Below are 26392 nucleotides of genomic sequence, written 5' to 3' on the forward strand. Positions count from 1 at the left end.
AAGAGTTCATTGAATGTATTAGAGATTGTTTTTTGGAGCAATATGTTGTGGAACCAACCAGGGAGCAGGCTATTCTAGATTTGGTATTGTGTAATGAGGTGGGATTGATTTATGATCTCATAGTTAAGGATCCTCTAGGGAAGAGTGATCATAGTATACTAGAATTTCAAATTCAGTCTGAGGGCAAGAAACTGGAGTCCCACACTAGCATTCTGGAGTTAAACAAAGGTAATTACAGAGGCATGAGGACAGATTTGGCGCTAGTGGACTGGGCAGGAAGACTAAAAGGTAGGACAGTTGAGGAAGAGTTGCAGATGTTTAACGAGATATTCAATTCCTCCCAACTAAAATATATTCCAGAGAGGAAGAAAGATTGTAAGGGAGGGGAGGGGAGGGGAGGGGAGGGGAGGGGAGGGGAGGGGAGGGGAGGGGAGGGGAGGGGAGGGGAACATCCTTGGCTAAGCAAGGAAGTTAAGGATAACATAAAGACAAAAACTACAACATACCATATTGCAAAGGCCAGTGGCAGGCTGGAAGATTGGGAAACTTTTAAAGATCAACAAAGGGTCACTAAAAAAGTACAAAGGTAAATTATGAAAAAAAACTAGTGCAAAATATAAAAGCGGATAGCAAAAGCTTCTATAAGTGTCTAAAAGGGAAGAGAGTAGCTAAAGTGAATGTTAGTCCTTTGGAGGATGAGACAGGGGAGTTAATAGAGGGGAAGACAGAAATGGCAGACACACTAAATCAGTATTTTGCCTCAGTTTTCACGGTGGAGGACACTTGTACCATCACAATGGTAACAGGAAATGCAGAGGTTACAGAAAGCGAGGAACTTAAAAAAATCATCACTAGGGAAAAAGTACTGAGCAAACTATTGGGATTGAAGGCAGACAAGTCCCCAGGGCCTGATGGCCTACATCCTAGGGTCTTAAAGGAAGTGGCAGCAGAGAAAATGGAGCCATTGGTCATAATATTCCAAAATTGCCTGGATGCGGGAGAGGTTCCAGTGGAATGGAAAAAAGCTAACATAATGCCCTTATTCAAAAAGGGAGGGAGGCAGAAAGTAGGAAACTATAGACCAGTTAGTTTAACATATGTTGTTAGGAAATTGTTAGAATCCATTATTAAGGAAATAATAACAGGACATTTAGAAAGTCAAAATGCAATCATCAGAGTCAGCATGGTTTTATGAAGGGTAAATCGTGTTTGACTAATTTACTAGAGTTCTTCGAAGATGTAACAAGCAAAGTAGATAATGGGGATCCTGTAGACGCAGTATATCTGGACTTCCAGAAGGCATTTGATAATGTGCCACACAAAAGGTTCATACACAAGGTAAGATCACATGGGGTTAGGAGCAATTTATTAGCTTGGATAGAGGATTGACTAACCAACAGAAAACAGAGTCAGGATAAATGGTCTTTTTCTGGCTGGCAAGATGCAACTAGTGGGGTGCCACAGGGTTCAGTCCTCGGGCCCCAACTATTTACGATCTATATTAATGACTTGGATGCAGGGATAGAAGGTACTATAGCCAAATTTGCAGATGACACTAAAATATGTGGGATAGTAAGTTGCAATAAAGAAATAAGAAATTTACAAATGGATATGGATAGGTTAGGTGAATCGGTCAAAATTTGGCAGATGGAGTTTAACATGGATAAGTGTGAGGTTATCCATTTTGGTCGAAAGAATAGAAAGGCAAATTATCATCTAAATGGAGAGAAACTTCAGAGTGCTTTGGTGCAGAGGGATCTGGGTGTCCTCGTGCATGATTTGCTCAAAATTAGTATGCAGGTAATAAGGAAGACAAATGGAATTTTGGCATTTATTGCTAAAGGAATAGAGTATAAAAGTAGGGAAGTGTTGCTGCAACTGTACAAGGCATTAGTGAGACCACACCTGCAGTATTGCGTACAGTTTTGGTCCCTTACTTGAGGAGGGATATAGTTGCACTGGAGGCAGTTCAGAGGAGATTCACTAGATTGATTCCAGAGGTGAGGGGTTTGTCTTATGAAGAGAGATTGAGCAGTTTAGGCCTTTACTCTCTAGAGTTCAGAAGAATGATAGGAGATCTAATTGAGGTATATAAGATGATGAAGGGGATTGACAAAGTAGACGTAGAGAGGATGTTTCCTCTTGTGGGGCAATCTAGAACGAGAGGTCAAAGTTTGAGGATAAGGGGTAGCAGATTTAAAACAGAGATGAGGAGAAATTACTTCTCTCAAAGGGTCGTGAGTCTGTGGAATTCACTACCCCAGAGTGCGGTGGATGCTGGGACATTGAGTAAATTTAAGGAGGAGAAAGACAGATTTTTAATTAGTAATGGGTTGAAGGGTTATGGAGAATGGGCAGGAAAGTGGAGTTGAGGCCGAGGTGAGATCAGCCATGATCGTATTGAACGGCAGAACAGGCTCGAGGGGTTGAATTGCCTACTCCTGCTCCTAGTTCTTATGTAACACTGCAATAAGAAGGAAAAATGGGTGACACATTCATGTCATGAATGGTAATGAAATAACCAAAGACGAAGTTGAAAGAGACTTAGAAACTTTAGCAGATGGGATGCTCAACAAGTCCAAGCAAGGCAAAGTATCAATGAACATGCTAATACAACAGTGTTTAGCCAAAATAGTAGAATGCAAGTCAGGGAAGTTGTCATCAAATTACACAATGTGGTCAGACCACACCTGGAGTAAAACATCTGGTTCAAGTTACTAAAACATAAAGAAGATATCCTAGCGCTGGAAACAGTACAGAGCAGAGTTACAAGGCTGATCCCTGGTCTGAACAATGAGGGAGAGCCTGGGCATTTCAAGTTTGAAAGGAAGCATCAAAACAGAGGAAAGTTCAAATTTATGACTATTGGGAAGGTCTTCTTTCGGTCAAGAGTGATCAATATCTGGAATGGACTTCCAGTAAAATAGTGACAATCCTGGTATCACTGAAGAAACAACTGGATGTTACATTGGGACAACTGTAGGGCCTGTCTGGATGGAAGAACAAAGATAGGCCAAAGGACATTCCTCACCCAAAATCATCTCATTACGCTCCCCACGAGAAGCACATATAGCTTATAGAAGTTGGCCCTTTAATATAAAATGTTCACACAACTCACTGTATAGCATTCAAACAAGTGCAATATTTTTCTTCCACCAGAACAAAGTCAAAACCATGGCTATAGCGTTCATTTCACTTTCTAAAATTAAAACATAGGCCAAATGTTACAGACTTATTCAGAATGTGATTAGCCAACAAGATTTTCGAAGATTAATTTATCTAACAAGGAGAAGCTGGAAATTTTAGAGATTTAGATTTTTTTCCCCCCAATCTGTTTATAATGTTGTTTGTGAAAAATATTAACTCAATAATGGATGCAAATGCAAAATACAATAGAACAGAACCAGAACATATGGGGTTACTAAAGAGCTTAATTTACTGTTCTTCTTGGTTTAGTAAAAACATTTCTTTATTCACACTGTCCAGAGGATTTCAAAGGATCCTCAAGGTTCTCCTCATGGGTGATGAAGGCATCAAAACAGCCAAGATGGACTGAGTGAAGTATTTAATAGAAACAAATATTTCTTGTGGCAATGCTCACATTAAGTTAGATGATGCACCATTTTATAAAGGAACCATCATTATGCCAAGTAATGTTAAGGGGAAACTTTGCTTGTTTAAAACCATAGCTGCTTTTCATGTTGCAGGACAATTCCAAAAACACATGAAGGAGTATGCAAGACAATAATATTGGTATAGTGTCACTCTTATTTGGTTAGCTGGATGTCTGATATTACTGTACCCAAGAATCTTTAAACTAAATAACTCAGAAATCCACACAGAGCTTCTGTTTGGTTGCTACAGAGTGCCCAAATTTTTCTCTTGTAGGCATACACTCCATTTATATAAATTCTGACAGCATGTGCAAGAGTCAGGTGAAATCAAGCCTTACCTCCACTTGTCACAATACAGAGTGTATTGCCCTCATCATAAATATTGACAGAGTAGTTCAGCATCTCAGATATCCCCAAAGAGGCATATTCTTGCGCTTCATTGTAATTCCTCAGTACAGTGCAGCTACTCAGATCTCCACATTCACTTGTGTCCATACAGGCTCTAAAAACAAATTGTTATGATCCAGGGGTAAAATACTTTAAAACTACAGCAACACATTATCTAAGTAGAATTCAATTTTGAATCATTTGATTTGTCATAAGGTTTTATTATTCTTGTAGAGACATTTTTAAATTACTGTTCAACAAATTAGAAATTTAAAATTTTCAAGCTAAAATTAAGAGCTATTCAAAAACAGCTTCAAACACAAGATTACTTATTAGTTAACAGCTTAAAGACATTGCTCTCATTGTCTGGAACGCTTTAGCAGCATGCATTTTTCAAACCGTCTTCTAATTTAAATAAGTGTATTTTATGTATCACTTCAGTGGTTACCTCCATGTCTCACCATCGTGCCACACCAGGCAGTCATATGCAGGACCCAGGTCACAGTACTTTTTGTCCATGGAATTCAGCAATTCCACCTGAGTCTGGAGTTCCTCTCGCTGCATTTTTTCTGCCTTCACAGAAAGTGACAATGCTGGTATTAAGCACGTTATTTCAATCAGATAACAGTTTACAAACATGTTAAAATGTAATTGGGCAGTTAAACTATTTAAATAACAGTTTGGGTTGCCCTTTAAACCTTAAAACACATGACATAAACAACAATGGCAATCAGATGCACCATAATCAGCTACAAATTAAACAGAACAGTTAAGTTTGATCTCCTAGGTGAGAGTCTAAGTACCTCCCAGGAGGGAGATGAATACACAAAAGTGATTCACCGATTGTAGCGTATCTCAGTTATGGAAATGTAAAAATACATTATATATTTTTAATAGACGGACAGCTCTGATAATACAAGGTAGATTACCTACCCTAGTGGGATTTTCTTTATTCTTCAAATGACATGCAACTCCACACACTACAGGAATGTAATTTAGCTTGATAGGTTCTGGGAAAATCAAATGCTGAGCAAGTGGATGTAAATATTGCTGTGGTGTTACAGACAGTGCCTCTTACAGACTCCTATATAACATAAAGCCCATGTACCAATTCATTTTAACCATCTCATATTTTAAGAATCAGTTTAGTACTCAAGATCTAACATATGGGCAGAGTGTCCATGTCTTCTTAGAAACTATAAAATATATGGAGTAGAAATCAGTTGCCCCGACTGGAGTGAAGTGTATTTTGATTGACGATACTACTGCAGTAGGGTGCTACAGATGGTCCAATCCGATCATTCCACAAGAATGTATTTATGAAATAAGCTAAAAAGAGTCTGAGACTCATCTGATAAATATAGTGATCCCTCCCCAGATCTCATCCTCCTGGAGATCCCATTATATAGATTACACATAAAGTGCATACTGGTCATTTTGTATTCAGAGAATATAACATAAGAAATAGGAGCAGCAGTAGGCCACTCGGCCCTTCTAGCCTGCTCCACCATTCAATTTTGGAAAGGTGCAGAAGTAACAGGGTTGTTGTCATGGGTGACTTCAACTTCCCTAATATTGATTGGAACCTCCTTAGTGCAAACAGTTTGGATGGAGCAGTTTTTGTCAGGTGTGTCCAGGAAGGTTTCCTGACTCAATATGTAGATAGGCCGACTAGAGGGGAGGCTATGTTGGATTTTGTGCTTGGCAACGAACCAGGCCAGGTGGCAGATCTCTCGGTGGGAGAGCATTTCGGTGATAGTGATCACAACTCCCTGACCTTTACTATAGTCATGGAGAGGGACAGGAGCAGACGGGATGGGAAAATATTTAATTGGAGGAGGGGGAATTACAATGCTATTAGGCAGGAACTGGGGAGCATAAATTGGGAACAGATGTTCTCAGGGAAATGCACGACAGAAATGTGGAGGTTGTTTAGGGAGCACTTGCTGCGACTGCTGGATAGGTTTGTCCCGATGAGGCAAGGAAGGGATGGTAGGGTGAAGGAACGTTGGATGACAAGAGATGTGGAACAGCTAGTCAAGAGGAAGAAGGAAGCTTACTTAAGGTTGAGGAAGCAAGGATCAGACAGGGCTCTAGAGGGTTCCAAGGTAGCCAGGAAGGAACTGAAGAATGGACTTAGGAAAGCTAGAAGGGGACATGAAAAAGTCTTGGCGGGTAGGATTAAGGAAAATCCCAAGGCGTTCTACACTTATGTGAGGAACAAGAGGATGGCCAGAGTGAGGGTAGGACCGATCAGGGATAGTGAAGGGAACTTGTGCCTGGAGTCGGAGGAGGTAGGGGAGGTCCTTAATGAATACTTTGCTTCAGTATTCACTAGTGAGAGGGACCTGGCCATTTGTGAGGACAGCGTGAAACAGGCTGATATGCTTGAACAGGTTGATGTTAAGAGGGAGGATGTGCTGGAAATTTTGAAAGGCATGAGGACAGATAGGTCCCCGGGGCCAGACAGGATATACCCAAGGATATTACGGGAAGCGAGGGAAGAAATGATCTTTGCGTCCTCACTGTCCACTGGAGTAGTACCAGATGATTGGAGGGTGACAAATGTTATTCCCTTGTTCAAGAAAGGGAATTGGGATAACCCTGGGAATTATAGACCAGTCAGTCTTACGTCAGTAGTGGGCAAATTATTGGAGAGGATTCTGAGAGAAAGGATTTATGATTATTTGGAAAAGCATAGTTTGATTAGAGACAGTCAGCATGGCTTTGTGAGGGGCAGGTCATGCCTCACAAGCCTTATTGAATTCTTTGAAGATGTGACAAAACACATTGATGAAGGAAGAGCAGTGGATGTGGTGTATATGGATTTTAGCAAGGCGTTTGATAAGGTTCCCCATGGTAGGCTCATTCAGAAAGTAAGGAGGCATGGGATACAGGGAAAGTTGGCTGTCTGGATACAGAATTGGCTGGCCCATAGAAGACAAAGGGTGGTAGCAGATGGAAAAGTATTCAGCATGGAGCTCGGTGACCAGTGGTGTTCTGCAGGGATCTGTTCTGGGACCTGTGCTCTTTGTGATTTTTATAAATGACTTGGATGAGGAAGTGGAAGGCTGGGTTAACAAGTTTGCCGATGACATGAAGGTTGCTGGAGTTGTGGATAGTGTGGAAGGCTGTTGTAGGTTGCAACGGGACATTGACAGGATGCAGAGCTGGGCTGAGAAGTGGCAGATGGAGTTCAACCTGGAAAAGTGTGAAGTGATTCATTTTGGAAGGTTGAATTTGAATGCAGAATACAGGCTTAAAGACAGGATTCTTGGTAGTGTGGAGGAACAGAGGGATCTTGGGGTCCATGTCCATAGATCGCTCAAAGTTGCCACCCAAGTTGATAGGGTTGTTAAGAAGGCGTATGGTGTGTTGGCTTTCATTAACAGGGGGATTGAGTTTAAGAGCCGCGAGGTTATGCTGCAGCTCTATAAAGCCCTGATTAGACCACACTTGGAATATTGTGTTCAGTTCTGGTCGCCTCATTATAGGAAGGATATGGAAGCTTTAGAGAGGGTGCAGAGGAGATTTACCAGGATGCTGCCTGGACTGGAGGGCATGTCTTACGAAGAAAGGTTGAGGGTGCTAGGGCTTTTCTCATTGGAACGAAGAAGGATGATAGGTGACTTGATAGAGGGGTACAAGATGATGAGAGGCATAGATAGAGTGGATAGTCAGAGACTTTTTCCCAGGGTGGAAAGGGCTATCACCAGGGGGCATAATTTTAAGGTGATTGGAGGAAGGTTTCAGAGAGATGTCAGAGGTAGGTTTTTTACAGAGAGTGGTGGGTGCGTGGAATGCACTGCCAGCGGTGGTAGCAGAAGCAGATACATTAGGGACATTTAAGCGACTCTTGGATAGGTACATGGATGATAGTAGAATGAAGGGTAGGTAGTTAGTTTGATCTTAGAGTAGGTTAAAGGTTCGGCACAACATCATGGGCCAAAGGGCCTGTACTGTGCTGTACTGTTCTATGTTCTAATACGATCATGGTTTATTTTCTACCTCAATTCCACCTTCTCGCACTATCCCCATATCCTTTAATTCCCTTAGTATTCAAAAATCTACTGCTCACTGAGCATCCATAGCCCTCTGGGGTAGCAAATTCCAAACATCCACAACACTTTGAGCGAAGAATTTTCTCATCATCTCAGTCCTAAATGGCTGACCCCTTATTGTGAGACTGTGAGCCCTAGTTCTAAACTCTCCAGCGAGGAGAAACATTCTCCCAGTATCTACCCTATCAAACCCGTTAAGTATTTTATATGTTTCAATGACATCACCTCTCATTCTTCCAAATTCCAGGAAACATAGGGACAGCCTACTCAATCTCTCCTCATATGACAATCCCCTCATCCTAAGAATCAGTCCAGTGAAACTTTTGTTCTCTTTCTACAAGGTTAGTATATCTTTCCTTAGATCAGGAAACCAAAACTGTATACAGTATTTCAGGTGTGGTTTCACCAGGGCCCTATAGATCTGCGGTAATATTTCTTCACTCTTATACTCCTATCCCTTTGTCATAAAGGCGAACATACTATTTGCTTTCCAAATTTCTTGCTGCACCTGCACATTAGCTTTCTGTGATTCATATAGAAGGACATATAGAAGGTCCCTCTGAATACAGACATTTTCCAGTCTCTCACCATTTCTTCCAAAGTAGATAGCGTCACAATTCCCCTTATTATATTCCATCTGCCACCTTCTTGCCCACTTACTCAAGCTGTCTACCTCCCTTTGTGCCCTCCTCACAGTTTACTTTCCCACCTAACTTTGTACCATCAGCAAACATGGATGTAGTAAACTCAGTCACCTCATTCAATTGATGAACATAGATTATAAATAGCTGAAGCCTAAGCACTGATCCTTGTGATACCCTGTTAGATGCAGCCTGCCAACCTGAAAATGCCGTTTATTCCTACTCTGTTTTCTATTCATTAACCAATCCTCAATCCATATTTCCCCCAAACCCATGAGCCCTAATGTTGTCTAATAACCCCTTATGTGGCACCATACTGAATGGTTTTTTTGAAACTCCAAATACACTACATCCACTGGACTCTATCTCATCTACTCTGTTCAAAAAACTCTTAACAGATTTGTCAAACACGACTATTCTTACTTAAATCTGTGTTGACTCTGCCTAATCATACTATGATTCGCTAAGTGCTCAGTTACCACATCCCTAATAATAGATTCTAGCATTTTCCTTACTATTAATGTTAGGCTAACATGCCTATAATTTTCTATTTTTCTCTCTCCTTCCTTTGTTAAATAGTGAGGTTATGTTTGCTGTTTTCCAATCCATGGGGGCTGTTCTAAAATTAGGGGAATCCTAGAAGACCAAAACCAATGCATCCACTATCTCTGTAGCTACATTTTTTTAATAACCCTAGGATGCAGGCCATCAGGTCCAGGGAATATGTCGACTTTTAAGTTCCATTAATTTCTTCATTAATAACATCATTTCTACTAAACCTTTGTTTCCCCACTATTTCCAAAATGTGTTTTGTCTTCTACCATGACAAAGTGTTCGTTTAATGCCTCTTTCATTTCCTTATTACCCATTACAATTTCTCCTCTCTTTGCCTGTAAGGAACTCACATTTACTTTTGTTCATCTTTTCCTTTTTACATACCTATAGAAATGTTTACAATTTGTTTCTATGCCTCTTGCTAGTTTACTCTCATTCTATTTTCTCTCAATTGTTACGACTGAGGCAGGAGGAGTGCACTGTTAATTCAGTCCCACTTCTCCACTGGTCACATCATATTCTTTACATTTTTCCCTACTTGTGGAAAGAGTCAATCAGATACACTATTTTTCCCCAGAATAGAACACACTAACCAGGTTTCTTTACTGAACAACGAAATTAACAGTTTATTATAAAACAAGTTTATACTAGTAATGAAGTGGAACAATATCACATAGATCAAATTTTTAAAAATCCAACATTAAATTTTAAAAAGTCCCCCTTTCTATCTTCACCAATTTTTAACATCCCTTTTTACTTTAGTCTCTTCACATACACACACACTTGTATATTTATTTTTTCAGTTAACTGGAATATATATATATATATATATATATATATATATATATATATATAAAGTACTGGTTAACCAAAAAAGTAAAAAAGGATTTTTAGATCAGAGCTCTGTTGAAGAAAACCTTGAAAAGATAGCAGTTGAGACTCACTGCATCAAACTAGCACACAGTCCAACCTCCGAGCAATTGTTAAAGAATCTTCCAGAATTAGCTCTCTTCATGCGGTGTTGAAAAGCAATTTAAAAGGCCTTCTTGAAATGCAGGAATTAGATGCAATGACACACTGAAGTTCACCAAGTCTTTTAGGGATAACAAAGACAAGAAACGCTTGATGAAGTTCTGATGAAAGGTCACTGACCTGAAACGTTAACTCTGCTTCACTCTCCACAGATGCTGCCAGACCTGCTGAGTATTTACAGCATCTGCAGAATTTTGCTTTTATTTGAGTCTTTTAGGGAATTGTGAGAAAATGAGCTGGGTTGTGGTCTTCAGTTCTTCCTTAGAATTCTCCTTTTTCTGCCCTTTTTTGACACTTTAGCAGGACTTGACTTTTGTCTCCTTCCAGAAGGTATCACAAACACTTACCAACTGGCAACCAAACAGGTTGGCAGTTTTCTGCCCACCCAGATGTTCTCTGTTGCTACTAGGCTTGTCAATGTCTGCCCCTGTTGCCATGGCTTCTGCTCTAAGCCTAGCCGGGTTATAAAAGGCAACACTGTTGCCCATCGGCCCTCACTGTCCTCTGGACTAAAACACATTTATTTAGCTTAACTATAAATTCCTTTTGTTAAAAAATTATTTTTTTACAAAACAGTCACTTTCATAACACTTGTCAATTTCTTGTCAATCCTTGGCTAAATTTTAAAATCCTCCCAATCCTGAGGCTTACTACTCTTTTTGGCATCATTATAAACCTCATCCTTTAATCTTATACTATCTTTCAATTCTCTTGTTAGCCATACTTGGACCACTTTTCCCATGAGTTTTTATTCTTTAAGAGAATGTGTAATCGTTGCAGATTATGAATGTTTATTTTGAACACTTACCATCTCTTAACTACCTACATATCTTTTAATCTAGTTTCCCAATCCACTTTAGCCAACTCATACCTACATAGTTTGCTTTATTCAGATTTAAGACCCTAGTTTTGGACTTAACTAAATCACTTTCAAACTCAAACTAAGTTCCCATCATATTATGATCACTATGCCCTTTAGGCTCCTTTACTTTAAAGTTATAAATTAACACTTGCTCATTGTACATGAAATAGACAGTTGGTTCCTCGATATACTGATCTTGAAAACTATCTTGTTGACATTTCATGAACTCGTCCTTCAAACTATTTCTGCAAATTTTGTTTGACCAGTCTATATGAAAACTAAAAGTTCCCTATGATTACCGTATTAACCTTTATACATGCACCTCCAATTTCCTGATTTATACTCTGCCCGGCACAGCAACTACTGTTAGGGTGCCTATAAACTACGCACAGTGTTTTCTGTTGTTGTTTCTCAGCTGCACCCAAATTGATCCTACATCTTGATTTTCCAAGCTAAGATTCTCTATCTCTACTGTCTTAATCCCATCTTTTATTATCAGGGCTACTCTGATAATGAGAATAGAATGAGAACTGTTTTAACAGAGATAGGTTAATAAACTCAGATGTTAGTTCATTATTTGCCTAAGGAATCATTCGCTCAGAGGTATGCTGCATGTCAAAAAGGGTGAAGTTGGCACATGTAAATTGAACTTTATCAGGCAAAACCTGCCAAGACTGAGGCACACATTATTTAGTCACATGAACAAAAACTTAAAATTGCAAGCCCTGACTGGAAGGACATTTGCATAGTACCAGATCATGTTGAAACAATGGGGACCCAGCAGTTACTTCCCCAATACACAGAAGTGGTCAGACCAGTTTTAGTTACATGACTAACTGGCTGTTGCAGGGAATTTGAACTTCCAACAAAGGATTTTGAAGATACTGTTCCACATAAAGAGGTAGTCACATGACTAACCTGCTGGGCAACCTGGGAGTTTTTTTTGAATTTCAATTCCCAACAAAGGAATTGGAACTGACAACACTGTGTGCCTCTGGCCCGAGATCATCTCCTCTCCTGTCTGCCTGCCTCCATCTCTTCCATGCAACTGGGCGGCACAGTGGCGCAGTGGTTAGCACTGCAGCCTCACAGCTCCAGCGACTCGGGTTCAATTCTGGGTACTGCCTGTGCAGAGTTTGCAAGTTCTCCCTGTGACCGCGTGGTTTTTGCCGGGTGCTCCAGTTTCCTCCCACAGCCAAAGACTTGCAGGTTGATAGGTAAATTGGCCATCATAAATTGCCCCTAGTATAGGTCGGTGGTAGGGGAATTGAGGGAAGGTGGGGATGTGGTAGGAATATGGGATTAATATAGGTTTAGTATAAATGGGTGGTTGATGGTCGGCACAGACTCGGTGGGCCGAAGGGTCTGTTTCAGTGCTGTATCTCTAAAATAAAAAAAAACTGAATCTTGTGAAAATACTTGAAACTCAAAGAAAGAAAGGTTTCCTACGTGAACAAGGTTTTAAGACGACTACTGGACCCCAACGAAATGCAAGAACATATCTTCAATCAAGGCCTACAGCGAGCTCGAGAAATAGTAACAAAATATTGCCTCAAGCTGTTCTACTTTTCTTTTCCTCTTTTCTGTCCCTATCTGCATGCTTATATCGCATGTGCATGTCGTATATCCGTAGGTGTGAACCGTATTAGATTTTTAAGTTTAAGGTTTAATAAATTTCATCTTTCTTCTTTAAACTACAGAAAGCCTGCTTGTGCTCATTTCTTTGCTTTATAATTGGAAAGTTGTGAACAAGGATTCACAAAAGGGGAGCTCAAAACACAGTGTGTTTAAAATTAAATCCTGTTACAATAAAACCAGGTGAAGACAGCAAAAGACCCCAAGACATCTTTCTCACCTGGTCGTAACAACTGATAAAATAGTTCAAATTATCCAAACCTTAGGCATGCAAAATTTCCTAGAATGAATAGTATCCCTCCAGAAATATCTTTACTGAGGTGTTACGACTAGGTGAGAAAGGTGTCTAGGGGTCCCTCTCAGCCTTCACCTGGTCTTACTGTAACAGGGTTTAATTTTAAATACAACATGTTTTTAGCTCCCCCTCGGTGAATTCTTTCTCACCACTTTCCAATTATAAAGGCAAAGAAACCAACACAACCAGATTTTCCTAGGTTTAAAGATTGAAATTTTATTACATTTAAATTCTAATTCAGTTAATGCCTACAGATACATGACGTGCCCATACTAGCATGCATACGTGATACACACATTCAAATAGAGACAGAAAAAGAGAAGAAAAATAAAATGGAAAAATTTGAGGCAATACGTGAAGAGTTTTTGTTACGGTTCTTCGAGCTCACTATAGAGTCCTTGATTGTAGGTAGATCTTGCTTTTCATTGGGACCCAGTATTCTTCTTAAACCTTGTTCGCTGTAGGAGACTTTTCTCTCTTGGGGTTCATGTGGATTCAGAGGCTTGTAAGAAAGAGATGGGAGCAGACAGGAAAGAGATCTTCTCAGTCCAGGAGCAAACAGACACTCTCAAACTGTTTGTACAATTCAGAAAAACCCAGGTTGCCAAGCAGGTTAGTCATGTGACTAACTGGTCTGACCACGACTTGAATTGTATCACCTTAGCTGTCTCTGCAATGCTGCTCTTGCACACAATACCTGGTGATCAAGGTCCATTGTGGGCTGAATGTGTCAGGAAATGGTCCTTTATCATTCCAAGCACTATCTGTTAATATGCAAATGATTTTTCCAGCCACGGCTGATCTGTTTACCAAGTACATTCTTCACTTCAGTAACAGTTTAAAATCAATGTTCATGACAAAATTAATGTGCCCCATTCTTGACAGGTGATGGCCCAGCATGACAGAGGGTTTAAGAGTGTTGTCTATGTCTTGCAACTAACATGGGTTCTGCAAACCACAGCTTTCTTGCATAGAGCTGGTTATCCTGGGAATTTGAAAAGAATTGCGCTTGCCTATTATATTTTGGGTTTAGTTGTCTGGGATGGTAAAGGAACTAATAAACATAACATTTTCCTACAGGCAAGCGTCTATTGCCAGAAGATGAACCGTATCTAATGTTCTGCACAAGGCAGCAATTGAAAATCAGGAAGAGCGGTTCTACTTTAGCGTCCAAGAGGGCAAGGCCCCAATGAAGTTGGTGCGGAGGTACTACAACGATGCAAGCAGAGGTGAGCTACCTAATCAAAAGTGGAGAATTAGAAGCTAAGTTTACTTCATGATGTTTTCTTAGGTTACGGTTTGGGAGACTTTCGGATAGCTCTCAGGGGAAATCTATGCGTTGTTTATCTTTTAGTTTAAAGCATATGCAGCACTGACTCCCAAATAGTGAAGGGACCTCTGAGATAAAGGGTTCCTATGTAAGAGTTCTGTTTACTAGATCAATAGTTACCTCCTTGCAGGAATCACATGCAATCTGCTCTTGATGGATATTTATTTTGATTTTAGTCGGTGCCAACATTCTTTTAGCGCTGCTCTGTCCCTAATGATGATTGAAATTGCTGAATCCTCAGCAATCTAACACTGGCTTTGCATTAGCACTGATTAACGTCAAAATGTATTTAGTGATTGCAAATATTTTAGGCAAATTATGAGCACAGATTTTGAACAAACTACTTTATTTTGTGCAGTATTTAGAACCTTTGACAGATTTTGGGGCTGACATTTTGCATGGTATTTAAAACCTTTGACAGATGTTGCTATTATCATCTGACTAAAGCATGGAAGTATTTGTGTTTTGATGCAGGTGATGTATTTCATGGATTAGTGCATTGTACAAGCAGTCTAAATGTGATGCATTCTCTGTAACAAGTGTAAAGTTCCAATTTTTGCCTTTTGTATATTAATGCTCATTTATTTCTAGTTGTTTCATTGATATTATGTAGGTGGCCTATGATTGATTTTGTATGCTAATTCTGAAAAGGAGAGCTTCTGATGATATTTTGGTGCTTCAGAATAATCTTAAAAAGCACAAACGCCCAGGCAGGCTAGACTAATTAACAGAACGTTCGATACTCCCGAGGAAAGACAAATTTAATATACTTTTTGTAAAATGCCGAAGACCTTGTCACAAACATTTTGCTCACGTAGAGTCTTTAGTTGAGGAAAATAAACCCGCACAATGCCGTAAGCTTTGCAAAATGTGGGAGTCGGTGATGTATGGCATATAATGTCATGATGGCATTTTAATGGGCCTGCTCAGCATTCAGTTTCCTGAGAACCTATCAAGCTGGCTAGGAAAAGTAAAAAATTCAGGATGAAACCCAAATTACATACATATACCCAATTAAACAGCAAGACCAAAATTCCATTGGTGAACTGCATCTTTTAAATGTTTTTAGTAAAGTTCTGATGAGGCATATTTATTGGGTGACTCACCCAAAACATAACCCGCTTATCCATTGCACAAATCCAAGGCACTTTTAAAAATAAAAAATATTTGGAAATGCAATTTAAAATAAAAATGTAATATTCTTTTAAAATTCCAGAGTAAGCTGCTCTTAATAATTCAACTCTGATCTACTTCAATAAAGGGAGGTAGGACCAATGCCATGGAAGTCTTCCATTACTGGACATACTCTCCCTTGGGGAAAACAGTAACAGACATATTACAACTATTGAACTGTAACTGTCATTATCAAAGGAGACAATGTTATAAAGTTAGGTATACAGTTTATCATTAATTGTCAGTTTCACTCCAGTGGTCCTGTGTGTTCTATTTAACAAATTAATTTAACAATAATTTGCCTGTGCCTAGGTTGCATTATAAATTTGCTTGTACAAAATACTAACTTGTGACAAATTTGTATGAGCGCTGTCAAACTCATCTAATTTTCTGCAAGCTTCCGCCAAGGAAACACGATGAACCGGATCCCAGAGCTTTTCCCGCTTTTCTTTCTGCAAAGTAAAATCATAATATTTTCTTTTCAAATATCCTTCACATTTGACACAAAGAAAATGTAAAGCGATTAAATATATGGCTTATTAACCAGTAAAGAGTGTTCAAATCACACGCAGCTTCCACAGTGCGGACTGCGACACCAACCACTCCCTGGTGTGCAGCAAGGTTAGACTCAGACCAAGGAAGCTGCATCACTCCAAGCAGAAGGGCCACCCGCGCGCTTCAACACGAGCAGAATTTCTCATCCACAGCTGTTACAAAAATTTCTAAATTCACTTGTAAAAACACTCCCACAGGGGATGCTGAGACCAAGTGGGCCCACATCAGAGACGCCATCTATGAGTCAGCTTTGACCACCTACGGCAAACGTGCGAAGAGGAATGCAGACTGGTTTCAATCTCATATTGAAGAGCTGGAACCTGTCATAGTCGCTAAGCGCATTGCACTGTTGAACTACAAGAAAGCCCCCAGCGAGTTAACATCCGTAGCACTTAGAGCAGCCATAGTTAGGGGAACAGACAGGAGGTTCTGTGGGAACGAGAGAGACTCACGGTTGGTGTGTTGCCTCCCAGGTGCCAGGGTTCGTGATGTCTCGGATCGTGTTTTTCGTGTTTTTGGGATCCTTAAGGGTGAGGGGGAGCAGCCTCAAGTCGTGGTCCACATAGGCACCAACGACATAGGTAGAAAGAGAGATGGGGATTTAAGGCAGAAATTCAGGGAGCTAGGGTGGAAGCTTAGAGCGAGAACAAACAGAGTTGTTATCTCTGGGTTGTTGCCCGTGCCATGTGATAGCGAAGCGAGGAATAGGGAGAGAGAGGAGTTGAACACGTGGCTGCAGGGATGGTGTAGGAGGGAGGGTTTTGGTTTCCTGAATTGGGGCTCTTTCTGGGGTAGGTGGGACCTCGACAACAGGATGGTCTTCACCTGAACCAGAGGGGTACCAATATCCTGGGGGGGAGATTTGCTAGTGCTCTTCGGGGGGGTTTAAACTAATTCAGCAGGGGAATGGGAACCTAAATTGTAGTTCCAGTGGACAGGATGTTGAGAGTAGTGAGGTCAAGGATAAGGTTACAAGGATGCAAGAGGGCACTGGCAAGCAAGAACTTGGTTTAAAGTGTGTCTACTTCAACGCCAGGAGCATCCGGAATAAGGTGGGTGAGCTTGCAGCATGGGTTGGTACCTGGGATCTCGATGTAGTGGCCATTTTGGAGACATGGGTAGAGCAGGGGCAGGAATGGATGTTGCAGGTTCCGGGATTTAGATGTTTCAGTAAGAACAGAGAAGATGGTAAAAGAGGAGGGGGTGTGGCATTGTTAATCAAGGAGAGTATTACAGCGGCAGAAAGGACGTTTGAGGACTCGTCTACTGAGGTAGTATGGGCCGAGGTTAGAAACAGGAGAGGAGAGGTCACCCTGTTGGGAGTTTTCTATAGACCTCCGAATAGTTCCAGAGATATAGAGGAAAGGATAGCGAAGATGATTTTCGACAGGGGCGAGAGTAACAGGGTAGTTGTTATGGGGGACTTTAACTTTCCAAATATTGACTGGAAATACTATAGTTCGAGTACTTTAGATGGGTCAGTTTTTGTCCAGTGTGTGCAGGAGGGTTTTCTGACACAGTATGTAGACAGGCCAAACAGGGGCGATGCCACATTGGATTTGGTACTGGGTAATGAACCCGGCCAGGTGTTAGATTTAGATGTAGGTGAGCACTTTGGTGATGGTGATCACAATTCGGTTAGGTTTACCTTAGCGATGGGCAGGGACAGGTCTATACCACAGGGCAAGAATTATAGCTGGGGGAAAGGAAATTATGATGCGATTAGGCAAGATTTAGGATACGTAGGATGGGGAAGGAAACTGCAGGGGATGGGCACAATCGAAATGTGGAGCTTATTCAAGGAGCAGCTACTGCTTGTCCTTGATAAGTATGTACCTGTGAGGCAGGGAGGAAGATGTCGAGCGAGGGAGCCGTGGTTTACTGAAGAAGTTGAAGCGCTTGTCAAAAGGAAGAAGAAGGCTTATGTTAGGATGAGACGTGAAGGCTCAGTTAGGGCGCTTGAGAGTTACAAGCTAGCCAGGAAGGATCTAAAGGGAGAGCTAAGAAGAGCAAGGAGAGGACACGAGAAGTCATTGGCGGATAGGATCAAGGAAAACCCTAAGGCTTTCTATAGGTATATCAGGAATAAAAGAATCACTAGAGTTAGATTAGGGCCAATCAAGGATAGTAGCGGGAAGTTGTGTGTGGAATCAGAGGAGATAGGGGAAGCGTTAACTGAATATTTTTCGTCAGTATTTACAGTAGAGAAAGAAAATGTTGTCGAGGAGAATACTGAGATTCAGACTACTAGGCTAGATGGGATTGAGGTTCACAAGGAGGAGGTGTTAGCAATTTTGGAAAGTGTGAAAATAGATAAGTCTCCTGGGACAGATGGGATTTATCCTAGCATTCTCTGGGAAGCCAGGGAGGAGATTGCAGAGCCTTTGTCCTTGATCTTTATGTCGTCATTGTCAACAGGAATAGTGCCGGAAGACTGGAAGATAGCAAATGTTGTCCCCTTGTTCAAGAAGGGGAGTAGAGGCAGCCCTGGTAATTATTGACCTGTGAGCCTTACTTCGGTTGTGGGTAAAATGTTGGAAAAGGTTATAAGAGACAGGATTTATAATCATCTTGAAAAGAATAAGTTCATTAGCGATAGTCAGCACGATTTAGTGAAGGGTAGGTCGTGCCTCACAAACCTTATTGAGTTTTTCGAGAAGGTGACCAAACAGGTGGATGAGGGTAAAGCAGTGGATGTGGTGTATATGGATTTCAGTAAGGCGTTTGATAAGGTTCCCCACGGTAGGCTATTGCAGAAAATACAGAAGTATGGGGTTGAAGGTGATTTAGGGCTTTGGATCAGAAATTGGCTAGCTGAAAGAAGACAGAGGGTGGTGGTTGATGGCAAATGTTCATCCTGGAGTTTAGTTACTAGTGGTGTACCGCAAGGATCTGTTTTGGGGCCACTGCTGTTTGTCATTTTTATAAATGACCTGGAAGAGGGTGTAGAAGGGTGGGTTAGTAAATTTGCGGATGACACAAAGGTCGGTGGAGTTGTGGATAGTGCCGAAGGATGTTGTAGGGTACAGAGGGACATAGATAGGCTGCAGAGCTGGGCTGAGAGATGGCAAATGGAGTTTAATGCGGAAAAGTGTGAGGTGATTCACTTTGGAAGGAGTAACAGGAATGCAGAGTACTGGGCTAATGGGAAGATTCTTGGTAGTGTAGATGAACAGAGAGATCTTGGTGTCCAGGTACATAAATCCCTGAAAGTTGCTACCCAGGTTAATAGGGCTGTTAAGAAGGCATATGGTGTGTTAGCTTTTATTAGTAGGGGGATCAAGTTTCGGAGCCACGAGGTCATGCTGCAGCTGTACAAAACTCTGGTGAGACCGCACCTGGAGTATTGCGTGCAGTTCTGGTCACCGCATTATAGGAAGGATGTGGAAGCTTTGGAAAGGGTGCAGAGGAGATTTACTAGGATGTTGCCTGGTATGGAAGGAAGGTCTTACGAGGAAAGGCTGAGGGACTTGAGGTTGTTTTCGTTGGAGAGAAGGAGGAGGAGAGGTGACTTAATAGAGACATATAAGATAATCAGAGGGTTAGATAGGGTGGATAGTGAGAGTCTTTTTCCTCGGATGGTGATAGCAAACACGAGGGGACATAGCTTTAAGTTGAGGGGTGATAGATATAGGACAGATGTTAGAGGTAGTTTCTTTACTCAGAGAATAGTAGGGGCGTGGAACGCCCTGCCTGCAACAGTAGTAGACTCGCCAACTTTAAGGGCATTTAAGTGGTTATTGGATAGACATATGGATAAAAATGGAATAGTGTAGGTCAGATGGTTTCACAGGTCGGCGCAACATCGAGGGCTGAAGGGCCTGTACTGCGCTGTAATGTTCTAATTCTAAAACAAAAAGCACTGCACAAAGAACAGCCAGGCGCTGCGCAAATGACTACTGGCAACACCTATGCAGTCATATTCAGCTGGCCTCAGACACCGGAAACATCAGAGGAATGTATGATGACATTAAGAGAGCTTTTGGACCAACCATCAAGAAGATCGCCCCCCACAAATCTAAATCAGGGGACATAATCACTGACTAACGCAAGCAAATGGACCGCTGGGTTGAGCACTACCTGGAACTGTACTCCAGGGAGTATGTTGTCACTGAGACTGCCCTCAATGCATCCCAGCCTCTACCAGTCATGGATGAGCTGGACGTACAGCCAACAAAATTGGAACTCAGTGTTGCCATTGATTCTCTAGCCAGCGGAAAAGCCCCTGGGAAGGACAGCATTACCCATGAAATAATCAAGAGTGCCAAGCCTGCTATACTCTCAGCACTACATGAACTGCTTTGCCTGTGCTGGGATGAGGGAGCAGTACCTCAGGACATGCGCGATGCCAATATCATCACCCTCTATAAAAACAAAGGTGACCACGGTGACTGCAACAACTACTGTGGAATCTCCCTGCTCAGCATAGTGGGGAAAGTCTTTGCTCGAGTCGCTTTAAATAGGCTCCAGAAGCTGGCCGAGCACGTCCACCCTGAGGCACAGTGTGGCTTTCGAGCAGAGAGATCGACCGTTGACATGCTGTTCTCCCTTCGTCAGATACAGGAGAAATGCCGCGAACAACAGATGCCCCTCTACATTGCTTTCATTGATCTCACCAAAGCCTTTGACCTCATCAGCAGACGTGGTCTCTTCAGACTACTAGAAAAGATCAGATGTCCACCAAAGCTACTAAGTATCATCACCTCATTCCATGACAATATGAAAGGCACAATTCAGCATAGCGGCACCTCATCAAACCCCTTTCTTATCCTAAGTGGCGTGAAACAGGGCTGTGTTCTCGCACCCACACTGTTTGGGATTTTCTTCTCCCTGCTGCTCTCACATGCGTTCAAGTCTTCAGAAGAAGGAATTTTCCTCCACACAAGATCAGATGGCAGGTTGTTCAACCTTGCCCGTCTAAGAGCGAAGACCAAAGTACGGAAAGTCCTCATCAGGGAACTCCTCTTTGCTGACGATGCTGCTTTAACATCTCACACTGAAGAGTGTCTGCAGAGTCTCATCGACAAGTTTGCGGCTGCCTGCAACAAATTTGGCCTAACCATCAGCCTCAAGAAAACAAACATCATGGGACAAGACGTCAGAAATGCTCCATCCATCAATATTGGCGACCACGCTCTGGAAGTGGTTCAAGAGTTCACCTACCTCGGCTCAACTATCACCAGTAACCTGTCTCTAGATGCAGAAATCAACAAGCGTATGGGAAAGGCTTCCACTGCTATGTCCAGACTGGCCAAGAGAGTGTGGGAAAATGGCGCACTGACACGGAACACAAAAGTCCGAGTGTATCAAGCCTGTGTCCTCAGTACCTTGCTCTATGGCAGCGAGGCCTGGACAACGTATGTCAGCCAAGAGCGATGTCTCAATTCATTCCATCTTCGCTGCCTCCGGAGAATACTTGGCATCAGGTGGCAGGACCGTACCTCCAACACAGAAGTCCTCGAGGCGGCCAACATCCCCAGCTTATACACACTACTGAGTCAGCGGCGCTTGAGATGGCTTGGCCATGTGAGCCACATGGAAGATGGCAGGATCCCCAAAGACACATTGTACAGCGAGCTCGCCAATGGTATCAGACCCACCGGCCGTCCATGTCCGCTTTAAAGACGTCTGCAAACGCGACATGAAGCCCTGTGACATTGATCACAAGTTGTGGGAGTCAGTTGCCAGCGATCGCCAGAACTGGCGGGCAGCCATAAAGGTGGGGCTAAAGTGTGGCGAGTCGAAGAGACTTAGCAGTTGGCAGGAAAAAAGACAGAAGCGCAAGGGGAGAGCCAACTGTTTAACAGCCCTGACAAACAAATTTTTCTGCAGCACCTGTGGAAAAGCCTGTCACTCTAGAATTGGCCTTTATAGCCACTCCAGGCGCTGCTCCACACACCACTGACCACCTCCAGGCGCTTACCCATTGTCTCTTGAGATAAGGAGGCCAAAGAAAAAAAAACCCAGTAAATCCTCCAAGTGAACGTTTTTAAAGCAATTTTTTAACAATGCACACTACAGCCTTACCTGTATCCTTTCCTTAAGTGCTTTCGGGTAAAGTTCGTATAGATTTTTGAGACCAACATGATATTTTCCAGATGGATTTATCCAATATTCAGGAATCTTTAAAAGCAAAACAGAGTTGTATATTTATGGTATATGAAACATGAACTTTCAATTTAATATGCGACTCATTAAGGACTGTCAACTACACAATGGGCTGGATTGTGCAGTCAATGGCAAAGCAACGGCAGTCATTGCTGACCCTGAAGAAAACAGCCCACAAAGATCTAGCGATCTCGGACGCAGATTTCTCCCTTCCCAAAGGCAGTTTAAATCTGGTGCCACGTTCAGGGGATCTCCAAGTGTCCAGCAGCAGTGATGTCAGCAAATAGGCTAAGTACACTGAAGTATTTTGAGGACAGCAAACCAGGGAGATAAAAACACTGATTAGCCTTCACATTTAATTTAAATTTTCAGATAGCAGAATAAATGATGATTATATTAAGGTAGAAGCTAAGATATCATAACATTTAAAAATGTGAAATTTATCATTATGGAGAAATTTGGCATTCCACAAATACAAAATTAGCTTTTCAGGGCCAGTTTGTGTTTTTAACTGTAATTATGAACTTAGTATGCTATTAAAAACCCAGTTACATCTCATTCAACAAGGTTTAACCTTTTCAAGAGCTTTTACTGAGAGACTAAGCATAAAAGTCAAAAGTTTTTGTTAATTCACCGATTGCTTAGGAATTGCACTCTGGGAGGACCTCAACAGCACATCAAATGGAGGAGTGTAGTATCACTAACAGCAAAATCTGGATTTCCACATTATTCCGTGAATTAGTGGACTCCTAGCGTCCTGTTAGCTTCACTGGACTAATGACTGCGAACACTGACAGTTTCACCAATATTACTAATGCAAAATCTGGCATATGCAGTTGGAATGAGGAAAGAATCTGCTATAAAAACAAGAAATGCTGGAACCACTCAGCAGGACTGGCAGCATCTGTGGAAAGAGAAGCAGAGTTAACGTTTCGGGTCAGTGACCCTTCATCGGAACTGCTTGTCTGCCTTTCTCTTTAATTGCACCTTTCACACATGGGATGCCCAAAAGTACTTCAAAGCTGATGAAGTATTCGATGAAGGAATTAGACAGTTATATGAAAAGGAAGAATGTGCAGGGTTATGGAGAGAAGGCCGGGGAATGGAACTGCTCTTTTGGAGAGCCAGTTCGGAATGGCCCCCTTCTGAACTCTAACGATTCTGTGATTCAATGAATCTGCGGTTTGTGAGATCAGTGGGGAAGCATGTGCGAACTGTTATCTGAATAGATAACGTGTCGAATGTTCTGTTTGGTGAACTGACCCTGGTTTCAATGCTTGTTTTTTTTTTGAGACAGACCCTAACTGAAAAGGAAACCAAAATTGAAACAGAAACTGAAAGTAAAACTTCAGGTTTCTCGGGAAAGTTAATCTAGTTCCAGCCAATTTCTAAGAGAGAGAGGCATCCAAGCTCGGATCACACAGGGGTGCAGTACAGGCAGGCTGAAGAAAGTGAGGGCAGAATCCAAGAGCTGGCAATAGGCAAATACAAGTTGCTGCAGCTGTTTCTGTTACTTAAAGTAACTGATTAACCAGAACTGGCCATAAAATGCATAGGACTGTCACTGAAGGGCTCGGATAAAGGTAATACTGGTGGATCCACACCATCAAGACTGTCATAAGTAGAATTGAGGAGGTTCCAGAGAAGTGCGCCATTTTGGTGAGGACTGTACCCGTGGAGTTTGGTTGAAGGGGAACTGCTGTCGGATGAGAATTGGTGGCTGCATCTTGGGAGAAAGGAGCTGGAGATCTATCTAAGGAAGTCCAGAGCTTTGAAGAACTTTGTGGCATATATGCTGAGTGGACTGCACTGTAAATCCGTGAGATCTATCTTTGTTGTATCTGATAGCTAATATGTAATTTGTAATATATGTTTATAGACCATGATTTGTCTGTTAATTCATGTTTAACTTATGTTGATTTTGGTTTCATTGTTAGAGTAATCGTTATGGAAGTGAAATCTTGTCCATTTGGTTTTGTTTATCGAGGTCGTTCAGTAAATTTGTTTTCTTTGGTTTGTTGATCTCCAAGGGAATCATAACAAAATCGGGGACTTGTCCGGGATCAATGCAAATTAGGGTTCACTGGAATTTTCCAGAATTTAGACAAACAAGATTTCACATTTATTTTTGCTGTATTCAGTGGGAAATCAATGCGAGTACCTTTGATGCTCAGGCCTTTGTGGAGAAAGAGGATTTGTCTCTTATTGCCTTGGAACAGTTGAAAAAAAATAAATTGAAGGTTATAGCAGGGAACATAGGGGTCAGCTAGGAAGGCAAAGATCATTGAAGAATTGGCTTGTAACTTGAAGACTGAGAAAGAAAAGGATGTTTCTGCTGGTGCGCAAGTAGAAGTAGCCAAAATTGAACTAGCAAAAGACAGGGAAATGAAACAGTTCAAAATAGAGAAAATTAAATTGGAACGGGAAAGAAAAGCAAGAGAAAGAGAAAAAAAAAATGCGAAAACTTGGAATTAGAAGGAGAAAGACAAATGAAAAAACCTGAATTTGAAAGAGAAAGGGAAGAGGAGAAATTAGAATTTGAAAGGAAAAAGCTCAAAGTCCATGAACATGCTTTGGAGATGAAAGATGAGGATGGCGCAGTGCAAACTCCTCATAGTTCTGATTTGGCAAATATTTGCTTAGTTCCTAAATTTAGTGAGGAGGGAGTAGAAATGTACTTTGTGTCATTTGAGAAAATTGCCATGAATTTGGATTAGCCTAAATATCTTGGACAATGCTCCTACAGAGGTTTGCACAGGGAAAGCTTTTGAGGTGTACTCATCTCTTTCAGAAGAACACTCACGGAACTATGACAGAGTAAAGATTTCTGTTCCCAATGCCTATGAGTTGGTACCAGAGGCCTACAGACAGATATTTAAAATGGAAACAGGGCCAGACATATGTGGAATTTGCTAAAGAGAAGGCAATGGTGTTTGCACAAGACTTTGAGAGGCTTAGGGAAGTGATTCTGATGGAAAAAGTCAAGAATAGTGTCGCTTCAGGAATAAGGAAGAAGAACATAAAGTTCGTAAAATAAAGGAAGCTGCAGTAGTGGCAGATGATTATGAACTGATTCACAAGTAGTCACAGGCCCCAATTTGGAAACTTTCAGAGAAATTGGAAAGACAGGAAGTTTGATAACGAAGAGAGATATGGTTCTATTGAGAAAAATGGCAAAGGTAAAGACACAGACACTCCTCATGTTAGGAAAAGAGAAAGTCTGGAGGAGAAGTTTGGGTCAAGGGGACCAACATGCTATTTTTTTCACTAAAAGGACATATGAAGGCTGAATGTTGGAAGTGGAAAAACAAGCCTGTCACCTTTTGTACAGTCAAATGGTGCCCCCAAGGAAATACTGTCCCAGTGGGTAACATTCACAGCAAACAGGTAATTTCTCCAATGTTCACTGATTGAAAGGAATGAAACCGGACGGACCACCCGGCATCAACCTAGGCACCGGAAACGACAACGGCAAACCCAGCCCGGTTGACCCTGCAAGTCCTCCTTACTAACATCTGGGGGCTTGTGCCAAAGTTGGGAGAGCTGTCCCACAGGCTAGTCAAGCAACAGCCTGACATAGTCATACTCACGGAATCAGACCTGACAGACAATGTCCTGGACACTGCCATCACCATCCCCGGGTATGTCCTGTCCAACCGGCAGGACAGACCCAGCAGAGGTGGTGGCACAGTGGTATACAGTAGGGAGGGAGTTGCCCTGGGAGTCCTCAACATCGACTCCAGACCCCATGAAGTCTCATGGCATAAGGTCAAACATGGGCAAGGTAACCTCCTACTGATTACCACCTACCTCCCTCCCTCAGCTGATGACTCAGTACTCCTCCACATACATGGGAACACCACCACCTGCAAGTTCCCATCCAAGTCACACACCATCCTGACTTGGAACTATATCGCCGTTCCCTCACTGTCGCTGGGTCAAAATCCTGGAACTCCCTTCCTAACAGCACTGTGGGTGTACCTACCCCACATGGACTGCAGCGGTTCATGAAGGCAGCTCAAGGGCGATTAGGGATGGGCAATAAATGCTGGCCTGGCCAGCGACGCCCACATCCCATGAATGAATTTTTTAAAAATCAGGTTGCAGAAAACTGTCTTTTTAAGTTTTCTGTTTGACGTTGAAG

General features: G+C 41.9%; 1 protein-coding gene across 3 annotated transcripts in view; it reads right to left on the reverse strand.

The window, feature by feature from the left end:
• tpp2 (tripeptidyl peptidase 2) overlaps positions 1–26392 on the reverse strand; it is a 277723-nt gene that overhangs the window by 227225 nt on the left and 24106 nt on the right. For all 3 annotated transcript variants that reach the window (XM_068034106.1, XM_068034105.1, XM_068034107.1), the window contains exons 3-6: positions 22168–22263; positions 15933–16037; positions 4450–4574; positions 3953–4116 (exon numbers count right to left, since the gene is read on the reverse strand). In XM_068034106.1, the coding sequence (XP_067890207.1) occupies positions 3953–4116; positions 4450–4574; positions 15933–16037; positions 22168–22263 (490 nt within the window). The remainder of the gene's footprint in view (positions 1–3952; positions 4117–4449; positions 4575–15932; positions 16038–22167; positions 22264–26392) is intronic.

This window comes from Heterodontus francisci, chromosome 6, assembly GCF_036365525.1.
Source record: "Heterodontus francisci isolate sHetFra1 chromosome 6, sHetFra1.hap1, whole genome shotgun sequence".
Taxonomy (NCBI): Eukaryota; Metazoa; Chordata; class Chondrichthyes; order Heterodontiformes; family Heterodontidae; genus Heterodontus; species Heterodontus francisci.